A 22,402-nucleotide genomic window follows, 5' to 3' on the forward strand; every position below is an offset into this window, starting at 1 on the left:
TGCTAGTTTGGTATGACTGTTTCTGGTGCAGTGTGCTGCTCGCTTGGTATGGCGGTTTCGGGGGCAGTGTGCTGCTAGTTTGGTATGGCGGTTTCGGGGGCAGTGTGCTGCTAGTTTGGTATGGCGGTTTCAGGAGCAGTGTGCTGCTAGTTTGGTATGGCGGTTTCGGGGGCAGTGTGCTGCTAGTTTGGATTGGCTGTTTCTGGAGAAGTGTGCTGCTAGTTTGGATTGGCTGTTTCCGGAGCAGTGTACTGCTAGTTTGGTATGGCTGTTTCTGGAGACGTGTGCTGCTAGTTTGGTATGGCTGTTTCTGGTGCAGTGTGCTGCTAGTTTGGTATGGCGGTTTCGGGAGCAGTGTACTGCTAGTTTGGTATGGCGGTTTCGAGGGCAGTGTGCTGCTAGTTTGGTATGGCGGTTTCGGGGGCAGTGTGCTGCTAGTTTGGTATGGCGGTTTCGAGGGCAGTGTGCTGCTAGTTTGGTATGGCGGTTTCGAGGGCAGTGTGCTGCTAGTTTGGTATGGCGGTTTCGGGGGCAGTGTGCTGGTGGTCTGGTCCTGATCCTTCATGGACTCATGGTACAGAGGTTGTGGGTGGTGACACAGACCAGTCGTGAGGCTGTTAGAGGTGATGTGAAGCAGGGCGCTGCTTTGGGGGCATTGGTGGTGGGGCAGGAGTGCTGGATGTGGGGCATTGTGTACTGGGTCGCAGAAGCTCCTGACCTCACACCCTCTTCTCTGCCTCTCTTTCCAGGATGGACGAATTGAATTCTCTGAGTTTATCCAGGCGTTGTCAGTCACCTCGCGGGGGACGCTGGACGAGAAGTTGCGGTGTAAGTATCCCTTTTGTGCCCTTAGCCCAGCTTCCACCCTGTGCCCCACTATGTCAGAGGAAGGAGCCTCAATGCTCTGCCCTATGTGCAGTGACACTAGGGTGAGTGGGACCATCTGAAGACAACATGGTGAAAGACTGGTCTATTCCTCCACCTCGAGAGATTAAATCATTCTGCTGCTGGATCCCTGGGGTTGTGGAGTCTGGGCAACTGGGAGTGTGGGCTGTGGAGTCTGGACAGCTTGGAATGTGGGCTGTGGAGTCTGGACAGCTGGGAGTGTGAGCTGTGGAGTCTGGGTAACTGGGAGTGTGGGCTGTGGTGTCTGGACAGTTGGGAGTGTGGGCTGTGGAGTTTGTGCACCTGGGAGTGTGAGCTGTGGATTCTGGACAGCTGAGAGCGTGGGCTGTGGAGTCTGGACAGCTGAGAGTGTGGGCTGTGGAGTCTGGACAGCTGGGAGTGTGGCTGTGGAGTCTGAACACTGGGAGTACGGGCTGTGGAGTCTGCACAGCTGGGAGTATGGGCTGTGGAGTCTGGACAGCTGGGAGTACAGGCTGTGGCATCTGGACAGCTGGGAATGTGGGTGTGGTGTCTGGACAGCTGAGACTGTGGGCTGTGGAGTCTGGAACACAGAATATGGGCTGTGGAGCCTAGACAGCTGGGTGTGTGGGCTGTGGAGTCTGGACAGCTGAGAGTATGGGCTGTGGTGTCTGGACAGTTGGGAGTGTGGGCTGTGGAGTCTGGACAGCTGGGATTGTGGGCTGTGGAGTCTGGACAGCTGGGATTGTGGGCTGTGGAGTCTGGAACACTGGGACTATGGGCTGTGGAGTCTGGAACACTGGGAGTATGGGCTGTGGAGTCTGGACAGTTGGGAGTGTGTGCTGTGGAGTGTTGTACACTGGGAATATGGGCTGTGGTGTCTGTACAACTGGGAGTACAGGCTGTGGAATCTGGACAGCTGGGAGTCTGGGTGTGGCGTCTGGACAGCTGGAGTGTGGGCTGTGGAGTCTGGACAGCTGAGAGTGTGGGCTGTGGAGTCTGGACAGCTGAGAGTGTGGGCTGTGGAGTCTGGACAGCTGAGAGCGTGGGCTGTGGAGTCTGAGCACCTGGGAGTGTGAGCTGTGGTGTCTGGACAGCTGAGAGTGTGGGCTGTGGAGTCTGGACAGCTGGGAGTGTGGGCTGTGGAGTCTGTGCACCTGGGAGTGTGAGCTGTGGATTCTGGACAGCTGGGAGTGTGGACTGTGGAGTCTGGACAGCTGAGAGTGTGGACTGTGGAGTCTGGACAGCTGAGAGTGTGGGCTGTGGAGTCTGGACAGCTGAGAGTGTGGGCTGTGGAGTCTGGACAGCTGAGAGTGTGGGCTGTGGATTCTGGAAAGCTGGGAGTGTGGGCTGTGGACTCTGGACAGCTGGGAGTGTGGGCTGTGGAGTCTGTGCACCTGGGAGTGTGAGCTGTGGATTCTGGACAGCTGAGAGTGTGGGCTGTGGAGTCTGGACAGCCGAGAGTGTGGGCTGTGGAGCCTGGACAGCTGAGAGTGTGGGCTGTGGAGTCTGGACAGCTGAGAGTGTGGGCTGTGGAGTCTGGACAGCTGAGAGTGTGGACTGTGGAGTCTGGACAGCTGAGAGTGTGGGCTGTGGAGTCTGGACAGCTGAGAGTGTGGGCTGTGGAGTCTGGACAGCTGAGAGTGTGGGCTGTGGACTCTGGACAGCTGGGAGTGTGGGCTGTGGAGTCTGGACAGCTGGGAGTGTGGGCTGTGGAGTCTGGACAGCTGAGAGTGTGGGCTGTGGAGTCTGGACAGCTGAGAGTGTGGGCTGTGGACTCTGGACAGCTGGGAGTGTGGGCTGTGGAGTCTGGACAGCTGGGAGTGTGAGCTGTGGAGTCTGGACAGCTGGGAGTGTGAGCTATGGGGAGTGTGAGCTGTGGAGTCTGGACAGCTGGGAGTGTGAGCTGTGGAGTCTGGACAGCTGGGAGTGTGAGCTGTGGAGTCTGGAGAGGTGGGAATATGGGCTGTGGAGTCTGGACAGCTGGGAGAGTTGGCTGTGGAGTGTGGGCTGTGGAGTCTGGACAGCTGGGAGTGTGAGCTGTGGACTCTGGACAGCTGGGAGAGTTGGCTGTGGAGTCTGGACAGCTGGGAAAGTTGGCTGTGGAGTGTGGGCTGTGGAGTCTGGACAGCAGGGAGTGTGGGCTGTGGAGTCTGGACAGCAGGGAGTGTGGGCTTTGGTGTCTGGACAGCAGGGAGTGTGGGCTGTGGAGTCTGGACAGCTGGGAGAGTTGGCTGTGGAGTCTGGACAGCTGGGAGTGTGGGCTGTGGAGTGTGGGCAAGTTCCCGCTACTCCTTGATGGAATGGAGTGGAATGTCCCCCTATTATCTGCCTTACTTGACCGGACCAGTGACCAGTGACCGTGAGCGCCTCCCCCTAGGCTGAGGCTAGCAGGCCAGTGATAAGTCCATCTCTAATTTCTGCTGCTTTCAGGGGCCTTCAAGCTGTACGACCTAGACAATGACGGCTACATCACGCGGACCGAGATGTTGGACATCGTGGACGCCATCTACCAGATGGTGGTGAGTACGAGGGACGGGGAGTATGGTGTGAGTATGCGGAGGGTTAAGCGTATCACCAAGGTATGGGTATCGGGAGTCCCTAATTTCATCTAATTTAAGATTTGTTTTTATTGGGTCAACTATATCAAAAGGTATTGAATGCTGGATGAGAATTACAAAGTAGTGTCTGAACAGTGAAGAACTTCATAAAGCAGGTTTTATCAGTTAAGATACTTGACTCCTGAAGCTTCTTCTGCTCTATGACATAGTACAGCGCCTATATGGTGCTATGGGACTGTCTAGGCACGGTAATGGGCTCAAGGACGAGGCGTGAGCCAAGGTTTTTAGTGAACCCTGGTCATGTGAGGAGCATACAACAGGCTATATATCCTTTATCTAGCCCTGTGACCAATGGTGGGGGTAGAGAGAGATATCCCAAGGTGCAGACTGTCCTTAGCAAATAATTTGACCCAATATGGGAAAATTAAACATCAGTAAGGTGAGAAGGTCACCAGGGGTTCACAGAAAGGCACTATTTCAACCAGAGGTTTAGGCCACAGTCCTAAAAATCACCTGTCTCCCCTGACCACAAATTTAGCCACATTTAATGGACATTGATTCCTAGAATACAAACTTCTTAAGCGTTTGTTGAAGAGATCTGGGGTGAACCCATCTGTACACTGCTCGGGGGAAGGATTTTAAGACACCATGGGAAAATGTTCCTTAGCCGTTTGAGTTCTCCTTTTCCACCTGCAATAAGGTCATTTTATGGTCCGGCTCACCAGCTCGGCTGTCGCCAGGCAATAATGTGAGAATCACCAGAAGAGGGCCATTAGCTCCGCCCACGTGTTGGGAGCCAGGAGTACATGTTTTGATTTAGGAGAAGTTGTGTGCTTCCACAAAAAAGTCCTCACCCTCCATACAGCAGTGATCAATTTATTTATCCAGCTGCCTGAGCTTGAACTTTCACGGGCACACACATGACATTGTAGTGCTATTAAAGTGCCTTAGATTTAGATAATTTATTCTGCTATTCTCGGTCCGTAGCACGGATGGGAAGAGGACAATCATTGACATACATGGATTTTTAGGTCTGGCTTGACGGTGCAAAAGTAACTTGACCTTTTAACCTACACCTATATTATTTTACAGTTCTTTGCCTGCACACAAATATATATCCATTGCCATGTTATCTAAACGTCATGCTTTACAGTACCATGCAACAGTCCTGTAAAGCAGACCTATTGGCATTACCAATACTTTGTAGACCATTGTGTGTAACCTGAAGCCTTCTTGTGGCCCGTTATAGCCGGTCCATAACCCTGCTGCCACCAATGGCCGTACGGTACCAAATTCCATGACCAAACACAGTGATGTCAACTCTGTTCTTATTATGGAGCTGATGGATGCCTCTAAGATACAGGACTACATGTTAATGTTTCCGAAGGATGAAGACAAGTCATCCGGCTGAATTTTCTGCTTCCTGTAATCTACCAGTGTGCTATTTAAGAGGATCCTTGCAGAGCACAGTTTGATTACAGGATGCTGTCCAGTCAAAGTAGAAGTCTTGATTCTATAAAAATGGCCATATAAAAAGCTTCATTTTCCACAGCACCGTAGGGTTTATGGTCCATTCCGCATCAATAAGGACTCTGTAGCTTTTTTCATTACTCGTTGAGTACCCGAAGGCCTTCGAACGCAGAAGGTCCTTGGTAGGCAGGTGGCCTTTTAGCATGTGATCATACCCAGTACCAGCAGTGCTATCTTAAGTCCACTTAAGTACAAAGTTCTGTCTTAAGTACACTGGGCTGGAGACTGTTCGTCCTCACCCAGGTCTTCATGTCCCGGAGTGCCCCTGACACAGTGATTGCTTGGTCTCTTTGACATATCTGCATGTTGTCGGCATAGGAGGGGTCGGTTTGCCAAACGACTGGACCAGAGATGTGCCAGGTTTGACATTGATGTTAAATAAAAGATGGTGTACTGGGAACTCTAAAGTCTTCTGTAACCATTTTAGTTGGAGCAAAAATTGCCTCAAATATTTACGCTTTAAACTAAAATGGGGCATAGAATTGTGAAATACATCTCGAGTATGGATAATGTGAGGTTCAAAATTAAAATGAACCAATTTTCTTAAAATCTCAAAAACGGCTCTAGGATTACAAATCACTGTTTATATTTTATGATCCTAATGGAATTCCTTTTTAGCTGCATCAGTCATTTTCCTACATACTTTTGGATTAAGTCTTGTCACTTTTGAAAACTCCTCTGTCTTTCCATGTCTTCATTTGTGCTTTATTTGTTTGTTTCATCAAGTCCTGTGGCATGATTTTGCTGGGTCTTAACAGTTTGCAATGGAGCCCTATCATTGATATTCAGGGTTAAATGTTAATTTACAAGGATCTCCCACAATATTACATTTAGACCTATTTAAGCCCTTGCTACACTTTATTAAAATCTTTTCAGAAAATAGATTTACTTTTATGCCTGGTCCATATGAATGCTTCAGATGCTCTCCTTTCAAGGTTAATTCCAGATACTAAAATTTCAAAAAGATTCTGATTGTTGTCTGTCCACCCAAGAAGCTGAAATCCCAAAATATTCCTTATTAGGCCACGTGATATTACCACAGCTAAAGTAAAGTCCTTGAAAGGGTGACGGAGCGACACTTTGAATAGCAAATTTTAGAACCTCTTAAGTATCACAAAAGTCACACTTGTAGAAATGTTCCCACCTCCTCCTGGTAAAAACCACCATCCCTGGGATTGTGACAGAATTGGTGGACACAGAAAAGTGAAGTAAATCTGCCCGGGCGGTGGGTATGGTGCAGCCATGCTAGAGGTGTTAGCAATGGATAGTTTTAAAATGAATTTTAAAATTGGACACAGGATGTTTTTGGGGTCCTCGCGCTGGGCCAGAGAAATGTCACAGACTTTTCAATGTTTTAGTGTGGCTCCCACACTTTAAACCGACTCATGGTGTCGATGCAATACCTAGGACGGGCAAACGCATTGCAGTAGCTCTTGGTGGCCAGTTGAGTACTTGAGGGAATAGTGATGTTGGACAACAGGGCCCAGTAAGATGCTAGCAGAGCTGTGGCGTGAGGCGGGGAGGACATGTCAGTGTTTTACCAGTGGCCAGTAAAACCTTTGCGCATGTGAAGGGCCAGAGATTGCCCAGGTCTCCACTCGGGCCGACCCCAAGGTGACCACCCTCTGGGTACGGTGGGTGCGGGAAAGTAGCTGGTGCCTCCTACTGGTGGTGGAAGAAGCTGGGCCAGATGCAGGAAAAGACATAAGAGGCCTCAGCGGAGACCAGAGCTCTGACCTGGGTTTAGTGGGGAGAGAGACGGGGCCGCGGATGCTTGTGTGGCCCTTCTGTAATATGCTTCACACCGGCGGGATCGCAGGGTGGTGTCCCTTCATCTGCAGCTCTGCGTGGCCCCGTGCAAGCGAGGAAACACTTTGCCTCTTCTCCTGTGCTGTATTACCGACATGGACGCAGAGTCAAATGATATATCAGAGGGACATAGAAGTGACGCCTACTCGGCGGGCCCCCATTATACCTCTTAGAAGGGTGCTAGGGACCCCCAGACTTCCTCCTGCAGGCGGGTGCAGTCAGACAGGGAGATCTCTGTCCCACATTCAGACACACGTCAGCTGCCCGGCTGTGGGTGAATGGTGGACCCGCGGCGTGAAGCAGTGTGCTGCCCGCCCCGGGGTGGTGAGAGGGCACCGGGTGGACAGTCCACTGCGGCTTGTAGCCGCTGGTCTGCCGTTCACTAGTGTGCTGCATGCTGGGGGTGGTGAGAGGGCACCGGGTGGACAGTCCACTGCGGCTTGTAGCCGCTGGTCTGCCGTTCACTAGTGTGCTGCCCGCCCCGGGGTGGTGAGAGGGCATCGGGTGGACAGTCCACTGCGGCTTGTAGCCGCTGGTCTGCCGTTCACTAGTGTGCCGCATGCTGGGGGTGGTGAGAGGGCACCGGGTGGACAGTCCACTGCGGCTTGTAGCCGCTGGTCTGCCGTTCACTAGTGTGCTGCCCGCCCCGGGGTGGTGAGAGGGCATCGGGTGGACAGTCCACTGCGGCTTGTAGCCGCTGGTCTGCCGTTCACTAGTGTGCCGCATGCTGGGGGTGGTGAGAGGGCACCGGGTGGACAGTCCACTGCGGCTTGTAGCCGCTGGTCTGCCGTTCACTAGTGTGCTGCCCGCCCCGGGGTGGTGAGAGGGCATCGGGTGGACAGTCCACTGCGGCTTGTAGCCGCTGGTCTGCCGTTCACTAGTGTGCCGCATGCTGGGGGTGGTGAGAGGGCACCGGGTGGACAGTCCACCGCGGCTTGTAGCCGCTGGTCTGCCGTTCACTAGTGTGCTGCCCGCCCCGGGGTGGTGAGAGGGCATCGGGTGGACAGTCCACTGCGGCTTGTAGCCGCTGGTCTGCCGTTCACTAGTGTGCTGCATGCTGGGGGTGGTGAGAGGGCACCGGGTGGACAGTCCACTGCGGCTTGTAGCCGCTGGTCTGCCGTTCACTAGTGTGCTGCATGCTGGGGGTGGTGAGAGGGCACCGGGTGGACAGTCCACTGCGGCTTGTAGCCGCTGGTCTGCCGTTCACTAGTGTGCTGCCCGCCCCGGGGTGGTGAGAGGGCATCGGGTGGACAGTCCACTGCGGCTTGTAGCCGCTGGTCTGCCGTTCACTAGTGTGCCGCATGCTGGGGGTGGTGAGAGGGCACCGGGTGGACAGTCCACTGCGGCTTGTAGCCGCTGGTCTGCCGTTCACTAGTGTGCTGCCCGCCCCGGGGTGGTGAGAGGGCATCGGGTGGACAGTCCACTGCGGCTTGTAGCCGCTGGTCTGCCGTTCACTAGTGTGCCGCATGCTGGGGGTGGTGAGAGGGCACCGGGTGGACAGTCCACCGCGGCTTGTAGCCGCTGGTCTGCCGTTCACTAGTGTGCTGCCCGCCCCGGGGTGGTGAGAGGGCATCGGGTGGATAGTCCACCGCGGCTTGAAGCCACAGGTCTGCCGTTCACTAGTGGGCTGCATGCCCCGGGGTGGTGAGAGGGCACCGGGTGCACAGTCCACTGCGGCTTGAAGCCGCTGGTCTGCCGTTCACTAGTGTGCTGCATGCTGGGGGTGGTGAGAGGGCACCGGGTGAACAGTCCATTGCGGCTTGAAACCGCTGGTCTGCCGTTCACTAGTGTGCTGCCCGCCCCGGGGTGGTGCGAGGGCTTCGGGTGGACAGTCCACTGCGGCTTGTAGCCGCCGGCCTGCCGTTCACTAGTGTGCTGCATGCTGGGGGTGGTGCGAGGGTACCACTACGGGGTGGACAGTCCACCGCGGCTTGAAGCTGCCAGTCTGCCGTTCACTAGTGTGCTGCATGCTGGGGGTGGTGCGAGGGTACCACTACGGGGTGGACAGTCCACCGCGGCTTGAAGCCGCCGGCCTGCCGTTCACTAGTGTGCCGCATGCTGGGGGTGGTGAGAGGGCACCGGGTGGACAGTCCACTGCGGCTTGAAGTCGCCAGCCTGCCGTTCACTAGTGTGCCGCATGCTGGGGGTGGTGAGAGGGCACCGGGTGGACAGTCCACTGCGGCTTGAAGCTGCCAGTCTGCCGTTCACTAGTGTGCTGCCCGCCCCGGGGTGGTGAGAGGGCATCGGGTGGACAGTCCACTGCGGCTTGTAGCCGCTGGTCTGCCGTTCACTAGTGTGCCGCATGCTGGGGGTGGTGAGAGGGCACCGGGTGGACAGTCCACCGCGGCTTGTAGCCGCTGGTCTGCCGTTCACTAGTGTGCTGCATGCTGGGGGTGGTGAGAGGGCACCGGGTGGACAGTCCACTGCGGCTTGTAGCCGCTGGTCTGCCGTTCACTAGTGTGCTGCCCGCCCCGGGGTGGTGAGAGGGCATCGGGTGGACAGTCCACTGCGGCTTGAAACCGCTGGTCTGCCGTTCACTAGTGTGCTGCATGCTGGGGGTGGTGCGAGGGCACCTGGTGGACAGTCCACCGCAGCTTGTAGCCGCCAGTCTGCCATTCACTAGTGGGCTGCATGCCTGGGCTGGTGCGAGGGCATCGGGTGGACAGTCCACCGCGGCTTGAAGCCACAGGTCTGCCGTTCACTAGTGTGCTGCATGCTGGGGGTGGTGAGAGGGCACCGGGTGGACAGTCCACTGCGGCTTGAAGCTGCCAGTCTGCCGTTCACTAGTGTGCTGCCCGCCCCGGGGTGGTGAGAGGGCATCGGGTGGACAGTCCACTGCGGCTTGAAACCGCTGGTCTGCCGTTCACTAGTGTGCTGCATGCTGGGGGTGGTGCGAGGGCACCTGGTGGACAGTCCACCGCGGCTTGAAGTCGCCAGTCTGCCGTTCACTAGTGTGCTGCATGCCTGGGCTGGTGCGAGGGCACCTGGTGGACAGTCCACCGCAGCTTGTAGCCGCCAGTCTGCCGTTCACTAGTGGGCTGCATGCCTGGGCTGGTGCGAGGGCATCGGGTGGACAGTCCACCGCGGCTTGAAGCCACAGGTCTGCCGTTCACTAGTGTGCTGCATGCTGGGGGTGGTGAGAGGGCACCGGGTGGACAGTCCACTGCGGCTTGAAGCTGCCAGTCTGCCGTTCACTAGTGTGCTGCATGCTGGGGGTGGTGAGAGGGCACCAAGTGGACAGTCCACCGCGGCTTGAAGTCGCCAGCCTGCCGTTCACTAGTGTGCTGCATGCCTGGGCTGGTGCGAGGGCACCACTACGGGGTGGACAGTGCGGTGTAATAGGGTGCACGGTCCCAGTCTGTGGCCAGTGCACCCATTAAAGGCGGCCGCACCACAGGCAGGGGCAGTGTGCCATGTATGCAACGCGGGCCCCAGTGACATGGCTTCTCAAAGAGGCTAGAATACAAGGCTCCACACTGTTATTGCTACAGATGTTAGGAAGGGCTCACACGGGCTGCCATGACTGTGACAGGTAAGGCGACTAGGTGTGTTTCTTTTTTGCAAATAGACCCCCAGAAATTGCTTTATGTTTTTTTTTTTTTTACCTTCAGCATCTGTCCAGGTTTGCAGCACGTGTGCCCTCGAGTCACATGCGACAAGCTCCTGCCATCTAGTGTTCATTTGAGAGTACTGCAGTGTTTTTCTATCCTTTCTGATAATCGGAAAAACTTTGAAGTGTGCAAACCTTGTTTCAGTTCTGGTAACTATGTAACCATGAATTTGTATTGATTAAGGACTCAATGCAACTTTGTAACTACTTGGTGTCGCCTTCTTTCAGGGAAACACCGTGGAGCTTCCGGAAGAGGAGAACACGCCAGAGAAAAGGGTGGACCGGATTTTCGCCATGATGGACAAGGTGTGGCCCTGCAGTGGGTGGGGGCTTGCGGGTGGTGCGGGCAGATGAGGGGCTGGATAGAGAGGTACACTTTGGGGTGAGCGTTGTTTGTGACGGGGACGCTTCTGGAGACCATCTGGAGAATTACCCCTCGAGGCACGAGAGTGAATACCAACCCCCATGTGCCCCTGAATGTCACTCAGACTGATGAAGAATCAGTCAAAGGGAAGAAGAGCTGGATATGTGACTCCGCCCTGCCTATTCCATCATTTTATAGACACCGGTCTGTGTTTTACGAGTCCTGATCTGCAGTATCCCTCATGCTTTTGGTTTTTGGTCACCTGGTGAATGTCTGAATGTCGCCCTCGTCCAGGTGGTGTGTCAGTTCCATGAATGATTCCCGTGTTTCTTTGAGACATACATTAAGACATACATTGCGTGTCGGGATGGCCACCCCTCCTGTGTGCCTGCGTTTTGTTTGACGCTTTGTAGATTGTTTGGCGCATCTGCTGATAGCCAGGTAACTCTGTAACGGATGGGGAGGCGCCCGGCTTTTAATGCTCTGTTGAGGGCCCCCCTTGATGCTCCACAAGGGACGTTTGTCTTGTCAGGCCTCTGTGTAGCAAGCTGTGTGTCAGTGCTTCCCCCACCCCCACTGTTGCTCCCCGGAACTCATTCCCACAGCTGGACTGTAGCTTTGCAAGGAGACCGCTCCGCCCCCTCATCACTCTTCAGATCTTGAGTCAGGAAGGATGGTGCCCCTTCCAGTGGGCACGTCTCTGTGTTAGACGCCTCCACCATGGCCTGATTTTACGCAAGGACAGGCAAGGGCAGGGCTTTGGGCTCTAAGACCTCGCCACAGGCTGTTGTGGCCCCTGCTGGGCTGGACAATGTCAGTGTCAGATCCCTACCTGAGTGACATAAGGCGCCTGGTCCGCCACCTTGGCTTGGCCTCTCTGTGCTCACCTGCCCACCCTTAACACCTCACAAGAGGCCGACCCGTATGGTGTCCAACCCCATCACTTCTGCCAAAAGCCAGTGTGCGTTGAGAATTGTCTGAAGAATTCAGAAAAGGGCACAAGTCGTGGCTGTTTGAGTGAACAAGCAACTCCAGCGCCTTGAGACCCTCCCGGGTGATTTTCCGTGCTTTATAAACCCTGATTGATTGATTTCCCTTCTTAGGAGCAGCCACTTTATTCCAGGGCTTCCTGAAGGTGTCTTTGAATATTTCCCCAATATGCTGCCTTCATGTTTGAAAGCTGCCCTGAGGGGGGCTCAGCGAGAGACTTATTGATACAGAGGAAGCAGCACTATCTTAGAGGGAGGGGTGTAATGCACCCTCTGAAGATGAGACCACCCATGTGCTAGGTCATGTATAACTCCAGACGAAGGCTCAAAGGTGCGTCTCCTTCCTACGGAGTGACGTCACTGGAGCTGTGGATGACTGACGGGCTAGTGGAAGCACACTGAGGGCTACTGAGGCACAGCCTTCTCCTGGACATGTCTGCGATAGGTACTGACCCCCACTGTGGTCACTGATCGCTTTCATTACCCCCCCTATAATATTTGGTAAAAGCACACCTTGTGCATGCTGGAGGTCCCTGTGGCCAAGGATGGACGCGTGAGATCACGAGTCCGTGACCGCAGGGCCAACATCTACCTCAGAGCACATATATTGCCCTTCACTTGCTACTGTTCTCTCTAAGGGGGGGATGGTCCCCATACCTACAAGATCCCACGTCTCTCCCTCAAGAAGATGCTGATGTACAGCTTCCTGCCTCTGTTATCAGTATCCTGCTCATCAGGTACCTGGCTGTGAGGTGCAAACTTCAGGGAAAGTCCTGTGCCTCAGAGTTTACTCGCGATGGGCATCTCACACACATTTTGACCCCAGCACACTCCTTGGTTTGGAACTAGAATCCCTCCCCTTCCCCGGAACAGAATATATATCAGGCCCTCCACGGTACATGTGTGCTGCTGCTGCTCGTGGCATGAAGAACAGGGTGATGGGTGGAATGCTGGAATTAATCTCAGACACTGACAATTCGTCTGCGGGCAGCGTCCTAGTCCATCAGTTTTTTGCACACCACGCTACCTCAGTTTGGACCCCGCCATATGCAAATCAGCCTTGACCCTGCTCCTGATGGGAACAGTCTAGCCCAAACTTCCTGGCCAGGTCCTCCATGGACCAAAAACGAGCATCCTGGGACCGGTTTCACCCTCGTTATCGGCTCATCAGTCAGGAATAGTTTGGCTCCTCACACCATGGACCAGGAGTCTTTAAAGAGTCCAAGACCTTGGCTGCCCTCTAGAGTCTGCGGTTGCTGCTCCATTGAGTGACCAGCGATGGTGTTTACTCATGGATCCGGTGTTCCAGAAACAACATCACTTCTACTCCAGGAGGCTGTGAGGTGTCTGGAGACCAAAGCCTAGAAACGCTGCAGCCTCTGCCCGGTGACAACACCAGACCATGAGGTCCTCACTCCACACTCCTTCTGTATGGAGATATCGCTCTTTCAGGATCAGTGCTCCGAGCACATCCTAGAAATACCAGTGATTGCCATTTCTCTCTGTTAATTATACTAACATTTGTGCCTGAGCCCAAAGATCCAAGCTGCTTCCTGGAGTAAGCCTTGAGTACTCTACCAAAGCGACCACGAGAAACAACAAATCAAAGGGAGTCTTGGCAAAACCTGCGAGCAAGACAATCCAGGGTTGTGGGACGGGCAGGAGAAACCATACCAGACACGATACTGCCCAGCGCTCCGCTCTGCCCCCGGATCTGGGAAGAGGCAGAGCCAAGAGTGATTGAGAGGTTAGGGTCTCATATGTGAGCTTAGAGAAAGTTGTGAAACTCGGGGATGATTTCTTGATTGGGAAAAGGATGGGGGGTTGTGTGATTATAAGATGGGGTTCATGACTATGGTAGGGTTTGGAGTACTATGCGGGCTCAGGCTGGAGGTTGCTGGATGAGTGATGTTAGTTTTGTCGTCAACAGATGGGAGTTGGAGGATTCGTGAGATTTAGCTGTTGTTGGCCCTTCGGAGGCAGGTTTGCAGTGCTTTCCATTGCTACCAGGGATTAGTGGCTGTGAGTGAAAGTTGTTTAGGGGAGGTGTGGCTTTAGGAGGGCCAGGTTATAAGAAGGAAGAGGGTTTGTGGCGGTTTTGTTTTGAGAATTTTAGGATTGTGGCTCTTCTTGGGGGACTGTGTAGGACATGGGGGGACCTGGAGTGGTTGGCAGATCAGCCAGGAGGGATGGTGCAATCCTCAAAGTAGGGGCAGGTGGGTAAAGGGCTGAAGAACAGTTGGCTGTGTTTGTTTTCCTAGAGTGTCTGATCCATGGTCTTGCTTTTTTATCCTTCTGTCCCTCCCCTGCACCCCCCAACAGAATGCTGACGGGAAGCTAACGCTGCAGGAGTTCCAGGAGGGCTCGAAAGCTGACCCATCCATTGTCCAGGCACTGTCCCTGTATGATGGGCTAGTATAGTGCTGAGAAGACCCCTTAGCCCAGGTGCGTATAATCCAGGGCGGTAGGCAGTGCTTAATTTGAGCCAGTGGTTCCCAGTGCTCGGCACTGGCACATAATTGTCAACACCAGCACTTATGACAGTTGCCACATGGTGGCGCTATCTGGCTGATTTACAAATGAGCAGAAATACAGTTGTTTATTAATTAAATATGCATTTTGGGTGCCTCAAGCGGTTTGAATTGTCACACTTGTAGCAGTTGTGTAGGTTTTTGCCCGACAGCTCTGACAGGGGCAATGGGTGCTGCAAGCTGCGGTTGGCTCCCCACAGGGGCGCTGGCACGTAAGTTTTTTTTTATAAATTAAACACTGGTGGTAGGGGGGCCCATCTGAGCCTGTCATCACCTAGAGGACTGCCCAATACTTCCACACATCATAAGCCTGACCCCAGACCTGTGAAGATAAGGTTTTTACCAAGCTTCCTGTTCTGGGCTTTCGTGTGACAAATGCATTCTGGGAGTTGAAGTCTTGGTTTGCTTCATTGCAGCCCAGTTAGTCTCTAGTTATTAGCGATGTGTAACAGTAGAATCTACGGTGTTCTGACGCAATGGAGTGACGTAGCTATCCTACAGAGGAGGCTTCATGGGGGTTAATCCAGGATACTCTCTTGTAGCGCAATCCAGCGCCGCTAATCTGTGTGACCTGCTTCTAACAGCTCCTCAAAATGTTTCTCTCTTTCTCTCTCTGCCCTTCTCTCTCTCACTCATTCACTGATTCTCTGTCTCTGTTCTCTCTGTCTCTCCCTCACTCTCACTCACTGTGTCTTTTCTTTCTGCCACTCTCTCTCACTCACCGACTTGCTTGCTCACTCACTTTCTCACACTCAGTCAGTTACTCACTCACACAGTCACCCACTTGCTCACTCATTCAGTCACTCACTCTTTTCTCTTTGTCTTTTGATCCTTGCTAATTTGTATTTGTGGCACTGATCCAGCACAGAGCGCCTAGAGTTCACTAATTCACACCCTTGCACAGTCGTAGTTTTATTGGTATTTTCGTATCTCCATGTAAATCACCAGGAGAAGGTGCCCTGAGTGACCACCTTAACTAGATTACATTCCCGTAAAATAACCGACACGCTCTGCTCTCGTAGAGCTTTCCAGCGTCCGAAACATTCATGAAAACGTTCATTTTTAAAGCACATTTTAATCTTGGTCTGACATATTCATTTGAAGGTTATTTGCTAATTAAAAACAAGAGACTTCCCTGCTTGTCAGTTTCAAGATGAAATACAGCAAGTTATATTGAAACATTATTTTTTCATTGTTTGACAAGAAACCCTTTCTCTCTTTGCTTAGTCATTTAATTTTAAGACAGTTATCTTTTATAAACGGAATAATATTGACCGTACTCAATTTAACAGCCTTGAAAGTGAAACTGAAATATGAGCTACTGATAGACCTTCCTGTAAGGTTTAATTTCTAGTGTTAAACATCTCTCTCTGCTGTGGTAGTTTATGTGAATTCACAGAAAGGTGCGCATTTCTACAACATTTAAAGTTTCACATGAATATGAAGTTTGCTCAGTATAAACTTATACTACCAGGAAAGTGGCTAGAAATAAACATCATGAAATAAACCTATACATAACTCGATAGGAAAGAATATTGTACCTTTTTAGGTTGTGTGTACAAGCTCTTTTCGACCGGTTGTAAGTATTCTGTGCGCTTTTAACCACGCCCCTCTCCCACCCATCACTCTCACTTGTTCGTGGGATTGCCTTTGAAAAATCCCTTGATGTCAGTGTTAGTGGGAATCCCAAAATAATAACCCCTCCCACCATTCAGTGTCTTTATAGGCTCTCTCATGGGTGAAACTTTTGTTTTACAGCTGGGAGTAGTTTTTGATGTAAAAGCCTTGTTTGTAATTTCATTGCAGTAGACCTGCTAACCCTAAACATGTGTAATGTGCTGTGCCCTCTAGGGGCTAAATATATGGTTACAGTGCATGACTTTCTGGCATTTTCTTTTCATGTGGTTATGCCCTCTAGGGGTTGACTATATGGTTACATGACCATGTTTCTTACAAATGATATTTGTGCTATGGTGCCCTCTAGGGGCTGTTCGGAGCATTACAGTCTAATGCCAAAAGTTTATTTCTGATAAAGGTTTTTATTGGGTTTCTATAATAATTGTGTATGTTTTATTAATCTCTCCTTATTGCAATTATGACCACGATACAGGCGAACTTAACTTTCTTATTACACAACGACTTTTTGAACACTCTTGATATGTTTGGGTGACTCTTCTAGTTTATTTCTCGTTAGTCCTCCGTGGCTGCAATCTGTCTTGTTTTGGGAATTTTGTTAGCCAGCCAGCAGCTCTGACAGTGGGGTGCTGAAAGTGGTATTCTCTTGTAATTAGCATGGCAGATTTAAATCAGGATGCTAAATGGAAACATGTTCATTTTTAGCTGCAGACAGAGGAAGAAGGTGAATGGGAGTGCTTTAGTTATATGCTGGGTCACTGGAATTATGTGGCATGAAAAGAGTAAATTATGAGGCAGGGTTGACCAATTTATATGGCAAGAAAAGTCCAATTATCAATTTACAACGCCAATAGCTCTATCCCAAGCAAATGCAAGGCCTACTCCATTACAAATGCTTGTTTTAGAATGTTACATGAAAAAGTCAGACCTGCGTTGTTTTCCAGTTTATAAACGTCTTATTGAGGGGTACTTATTCATGTTTGCCATGATTTACTACTTTTGTTTATCTAGTTGCATATATGTTTAAGAGTAGGAGAAAAGTAGGGGCGGGTTGAACTTGCAGAGTGTCTCTCCACAGAATTCTTTATACTTACATAAAAACTCTGTGAGATTTAGCAGAGTTCACCAACAGACCGAAAATATGCAGCTCTCGCTGCAATTTAGCACCAGTAGCAAGAGCAGTGCTGAAAATCAGTGCAAACTGCACCATGCATTGTGCAAAAGCGTGCAGACTTTCAAGCTGATTTTGCTGCCTCTAGAGTAGAAAATCTACTCAAGCGGCTGCAAATCTACTCGAGCGACCACCTGTGTTGCTCTAGGGGATGCCAAATTCTTGCTTGCCAGCTCACATTTTATGGAGCTTCGCAGGAGAAAAATTCCGCCACACAACGGTTGGCAGAACTTGGCCAGAACTCTGTGTTAAAGAGTAGGGTGGAATTACCAAAATTCTGTCAATTCCACGGTCGTAACGAAACATTCCGCCCACCCCTAGAAAAAGGCCAAAATTAGATCACCTTTTATCTTGTCTTCTTCCTGAAATGTAATCTTCTTTTAATGTCTATTGATGCTGTCAGTCATGACTGCCATGACAACAGCTGTGGAAGCTCCAGAAGTGTGCATGTGCTAGTACACAACGCTGGTGTTTTCGGGTTAGTGTATCGTGTTATTGTTTATTTCACCACAAACCCTACCTACGTGGAAGTGTGAGCTGAAACTTCAGCCGACATGGAAGTGTGGGTACACTTTAGTCTGTCAAATAATGCACTGGTTGTAACTTCATTTTGCTCATCTACCCAAAATAAATATGGACAAATCCCCAAAAGGTGAGAAAAATAATATGGATACAGACAGAAATGTAGAAACGAAACAAAAACAATCAATCAACCAAATTAATTAACCAAAACAATAAAGAATTTTGATTGGTTCACTCAAAAACAATCCAACTTGAAGCCCTAAGTATGATTCTACGACAGTCACAGTGCTGCTCAACGGAAGAATTGTTAACAATGAAACCGCGAGCAGCCTTATGGTTTTGTTGCTCGCATTATGAGTGCTTTTTATTTTGTAATAACCCACAAGGCCTTGGGCTGCAGATTTATTAGTTAATGTATTCCTTTTTATAAGGTGTGCGCTGCAAAGGGAAGAGCCTTTATGTGCTAGGATGGCACAAAGCGAGGCGAAAATCTGATGACAGCTGTCCAATAAGCAACACATATTGCCCCCCAGCCCTAAATCAGGATAAAGTATGTTATGAATGTGGTGGAGATGGGATTGGACCCCAGTGGGACCTCAGACCATAATCAGGGAACCAGTCTTTGCTTCTCCGGCCCTGTTCAAATGTGCACTTTAGGACCGGCAGGAGAAACAAGGCACTGGATCCGAGGTCCAGGGACATACAGAGAGGGGGCGTCTCCTGAGGTTACAGGGTGCAAAGCCTGAGAAACCCTTCAACCAAAAAGGAACTTGAAGGTGACCACTTCAGAGATGGGGAGCCAGTGCATTGGTCAATCTCTTGAGGAAAGCCATGTTTATTGGCCAAGATCAAACTGGTTGTAGCACTCTGTGTGTACTGAGATGACCTAATCTATTTGCTGGCAGCCCCTAACCTGCGTACTGGCATGGTCCAGCTTGGCACTGACTATGGCTCCCATTGCACCTGACAAAGGTGGACATTGCACTCTGTGAAGACAAAGGAACGAGGTTTGACTCTCTGATGTGTGTTGGCTTCAAAACATATTTCTGCTTCCCAGAGACCCCATGTTGCCCTTCCCGGTGGATGGGTAGTGGCAAAGGGGACGGTGGCAGGTGACTGCAGAGCGCTGCACATCTACGGTACCATCTTAAAGGACCATCGGCAACTGCCCCACAGACAAGTTCATGAGCACAGCGGGAGAGGAAACACCAGACCCTAAACTCCAATCCATCACCAAGAAATCCAGACTGACCAGGCTCACCTCTGGACAGATCTGGTTCATCTAAGGCACTTTCCAGCAGACAGAGCCAGCAGTTTGGTCAAGCTACCATGATGGAGCAGCCTTGGGAAGGTGTCATGGATGAAAGAAATCTCACTCCCAGGACTGAGATAAACAACACCTGGGATGGTGAAGGCATGGGGATAAGTTGGCCCCAGCCTCTCCTAACTGCCGGAAGGTCCCTGCGAAGGCTGGACAAGGAGGAAACTGGAAGGCGCGGAGGCTCTTCCTTTTCCACTGGTATATCTTAAGGATTTTGGGGGCCCGGGGCCAAACATATTTTGGAAGCCCGTGTTCGGAACAGCTTTGAATTTATGATCTAATTTCAGCTCTTTCCTGCCCTCTTCGGCCAGGCCACTAGCTGTGCACAGACACTCCTCCAAACCCCAAGGGCCTGATTCACACGGGTAAACTTACACTTTTGTATAAGTTTATAATTCTTTTCAATTTACAAAGGAATTTTACAAGTAGTAGTTTTACCACTGTGGAGTCTCTGCACTCCTGGTGGAGACCCCACACATAAGAAGATAAACTCATAGAATTGATTTGTCAATTGCAAAAAAAAAATCATAAATGTACACAAAAGCGTGAGTTTACCTTTGTGAATTGGGCCCTAAATTTCTTTACAGAGAGGGACCTGTGGTGTATTCAATATTGTAACACAACAGCAGCTCACTGATATTACTGCAAATAATCTCCGTGACACCGTCCCATTTCTATATGAGGTATTTTTTTAAAATATTTTTTTTAAAACGTTTTTGTTATGGATGTTTCATGAATCACAAATACATTTCTCTGCAAAATGTAATAGACTCACACATCACTCACATTAAAAATTAATGAAAGGAAAATGGTATTTAAAACAACCTGTTGAAGAATTATTCAAGATCATCAGGGCAAAACTCTGCAGAACGGAGCTGGGTTTGTTAGAGGGTCCCTGAAAGGTTGGGGCCCGGGGCCAGAGCCCACATTGCCCAGGCCTTAAAACGTCTCTGCTTTTCCATGGAAGATGTCCATCTGCCAGGCTTCCAGGGACTTGCTTATGGACTATCAAAGAGGGTTATTTCTAGAAGACTCAGGGTGAGATCCCTGCCCGAATGGTCTAAGGATCCAGAGTCCACTCTCTAGATTTGCTCCTGGTCTGGAAAACCACTCCGCAGTGGGGGTATAGGGAGGCCAGGAAGGTACTCGCGAGGAGCATCAAACTGTTGTTTAGGGAATGTTCCCATAGTTCCCTTGAGAAGTCCCTCAGAGCCTTAAAGCATGTACCACCAAGCTGGTATATGTGCCCCATGGAAGAAAGATTCCCCTCCCACAAAGATGCAGAGTTGACCCTGTCTCCAGCTAGACTTAGGGCCGCCTGATTCACAAAGGTAAAGTAAGCTTTTAATCTAAGTTTAGACCAAAAGTCCAAGTTTACGACTTTTCGATATTCACAAAGGTAAGTTACATGTAATATCTTTATGTCTGCATTCGGGGTGGAATCTCCATACTCGGGGTGGAATTCCACCCCGATTACGGAGATTCTGCCCCGAGCACAGAGATTGTGCCCAAAGTGCAGAGATTCCACTCTGGATATGTCATGGGATCTCCGCTCTCAGGATGTAGATTCTGCCCCCAGCGCGGAGGTTCCAACCAGAGTGCGGACTTAAAGTTACTACTCATAACTTACCTTTGTGAATACCGAAAGTCATAAACATAGACTTCTGGTCTAAGTTTACCTTTGTGAATCAGGCAAGGTCAAGGTGGTAGTCAGAAGTACTTGGGGGTTATTGTGGGGTGGCGTTTCGCCAAAGGCCAGATGTTTCTGGTAAATAAACTATGCACTCCCTTCTGTTGCCTTAAAATCAACCTTTTTTTTACAGCTTTTTGCTGCAAAAGGCAAGCTACTATTTACAAGAGCATTCCCCACCAGCCTGGCATATCCACCCGGCAGTAGAGAAGTCCACTGATGCCCTACAGGCCGGTCACCCTGTGGATGGGAGTGAGGTATCTATCTCTCTTCTGCCAAGTTACTTTGTTAGGATACTGCAACTCACGCCCATTGTCCAGCAGGGAGCAGCATTACATCTGGAATGGAGAATGGGTTGCCTTATGGGCTCTTTAAAAATGGCTCCTGTTTCAATCTTCCCTCGGGTTTTCTCAGGTCTGTATTTAGACCCAGCTTTAATCTGTGCTCCATCTGGTCCTCGGCTCAATCTGTCTTGGAAACAAGCCTGCGATTGTAGACACAGCACAACCTCTCAATTCATGGACACATAAGAAAGAAAACTCAAGGGTAACCATGTCCCTGAAGTACCCTAAAGTACCTGGTGACAACTCAAGACCCTTGAACATCAGCTCAGTCCCACGTTCTGTCTAGAATGGACTACACAACTTCCCTACCTGCAGGTATGCCCGGCTCTACCCCAAAGTCATCCTAAACTCTGCAGCAAGGCTCATACATAACATAACATGTATTTGTAAAGCACACATTCACCCAGCAGGGTATCTTAGTGCTGAATAACAGACATTTATTGTTACCTAAATCAATGGTACCTCAGAAGGATGAAAGGCTGATTGGACCCACCGGGATTTGAACCTGTGACCATGAGGTTGGACACAGGCCCCTACAGTGGATGCATTAGTGCACTACTACACCAGACTTGGCTTAGTGGACTAATGCGTCCCAGAACGATGGGTCACTCCTCACTGGTTCTGAATCGCTCACCTGGCTAACAATGAGCACAGTATTGTTCTTTTGCTCACCATGCCACCCCAGGTTGGACCCAGCCATATGCAAACCAGTCTTGACCCTGTTCCTCATGGGAACAATGCAGCCCAAACTGCCAAGCCAGGTCCTCCCTGGACCGGAAACAAGCATCCTGGGTCCGGTTTCAGGGTTTCACCCTACATCAGCCAGGTTAGCTTGAATCCAGTGGCACAGTGAGCAAGGGACCCATGTCTGGGCATACCCTTCCCACTTAGGGCAACTTTAGCAACTCAAAAGAATGACGGACGGACTGCTGAACAATGCAAACACTCACCCCCAGTCACAGATCTGGGTTTAATCCATCGTTCCTTTGCTCACCATGCCACCCCAGGTTGGGCCCAGCCATATGCAAATCAGTCTTGACCCTGTTCCTCATGGGAACAGTCCAGCCCGGACTGCCAAGCCAGGTCCTCTCTGGACCGGAAACAAGCATCCTGAATGCAACACTTAAAAAAGCCCCCACAGTATCTTTTGGATAAACCTAGCAAATTGAGTCGAGGAGAACACATTTCTAGTACTAGGTCAGTCTGAGTGAGTTCAACCAGGCATCTTGCTGGCCACTTCCGGTTCGCAAGAAGGCGCTGCTTCTGTAGTGACATGGCTATGTCATGCCTGTTTACTATCCCCATCTACAGTGGTTAAGAGTGGTTAACATCCAGTTTAAGGACTGAGAGGTGAATGGTACCTTGCTCTGTAATTTTGCTTGTTTTCCATGTTTGGGCCTATCAGGGTCAGGCTGGACGTGGGCCAGAACTCCTGGTTTCTCCACCTCTCCTTGGACCACA

General features: G+C 50.8%; 1 protein-coding gene across 1 annotated transcript in view; it reads left to right on the forward strand.

The window, feature by feature from the left end:
• Nucleotides 1-22,402, forward strand: part of NCS1 (neuronal calcium sensor 1) — a 257,749-nt gene that overhangs the window by 224,018 nt on the left and 11,329 nt on the right. The window contains exons 4-7 of the mRNA XM_069237053.1: nucleotides 750-828; nucleotides 3,298-3,386; nucleotides 10,603-10,680; nucleotides 14,050-14,172. Of these exons, the coding sequence (XP_069093154.1) occupies nucleotides 750-828; nucleotides 3,298-3,386; nucleotides 10,603-10,680; nucleotides 14,050-14,148 (345 nt within the window). The 3' untranslated portion in view covers nucleotides 14,149-14,172. The remainder of the gene's footprint in view (nucleotides 1-749; nucleotides 829-3,297; nucleotides 3,387-10,602; nucleotides 10,681-14,049; nucleotides 14,173-22,402) is intronic.

This window comes from Pleurodeles waltl, chromosome 6 (assembly GCF_031143425.1).
Source record: "Pleurodeles waltl isolate 20211129_DDA chromosome 6, aPleWal1.hap1.20221129, whole genome shotgun sequence".
Lineage (NCBI taxonomy): Eukaryota > Metazoa > Chordata > Amphibia > Caudata > Salamandridae > Pleurodeles > Pleurodeles waltl.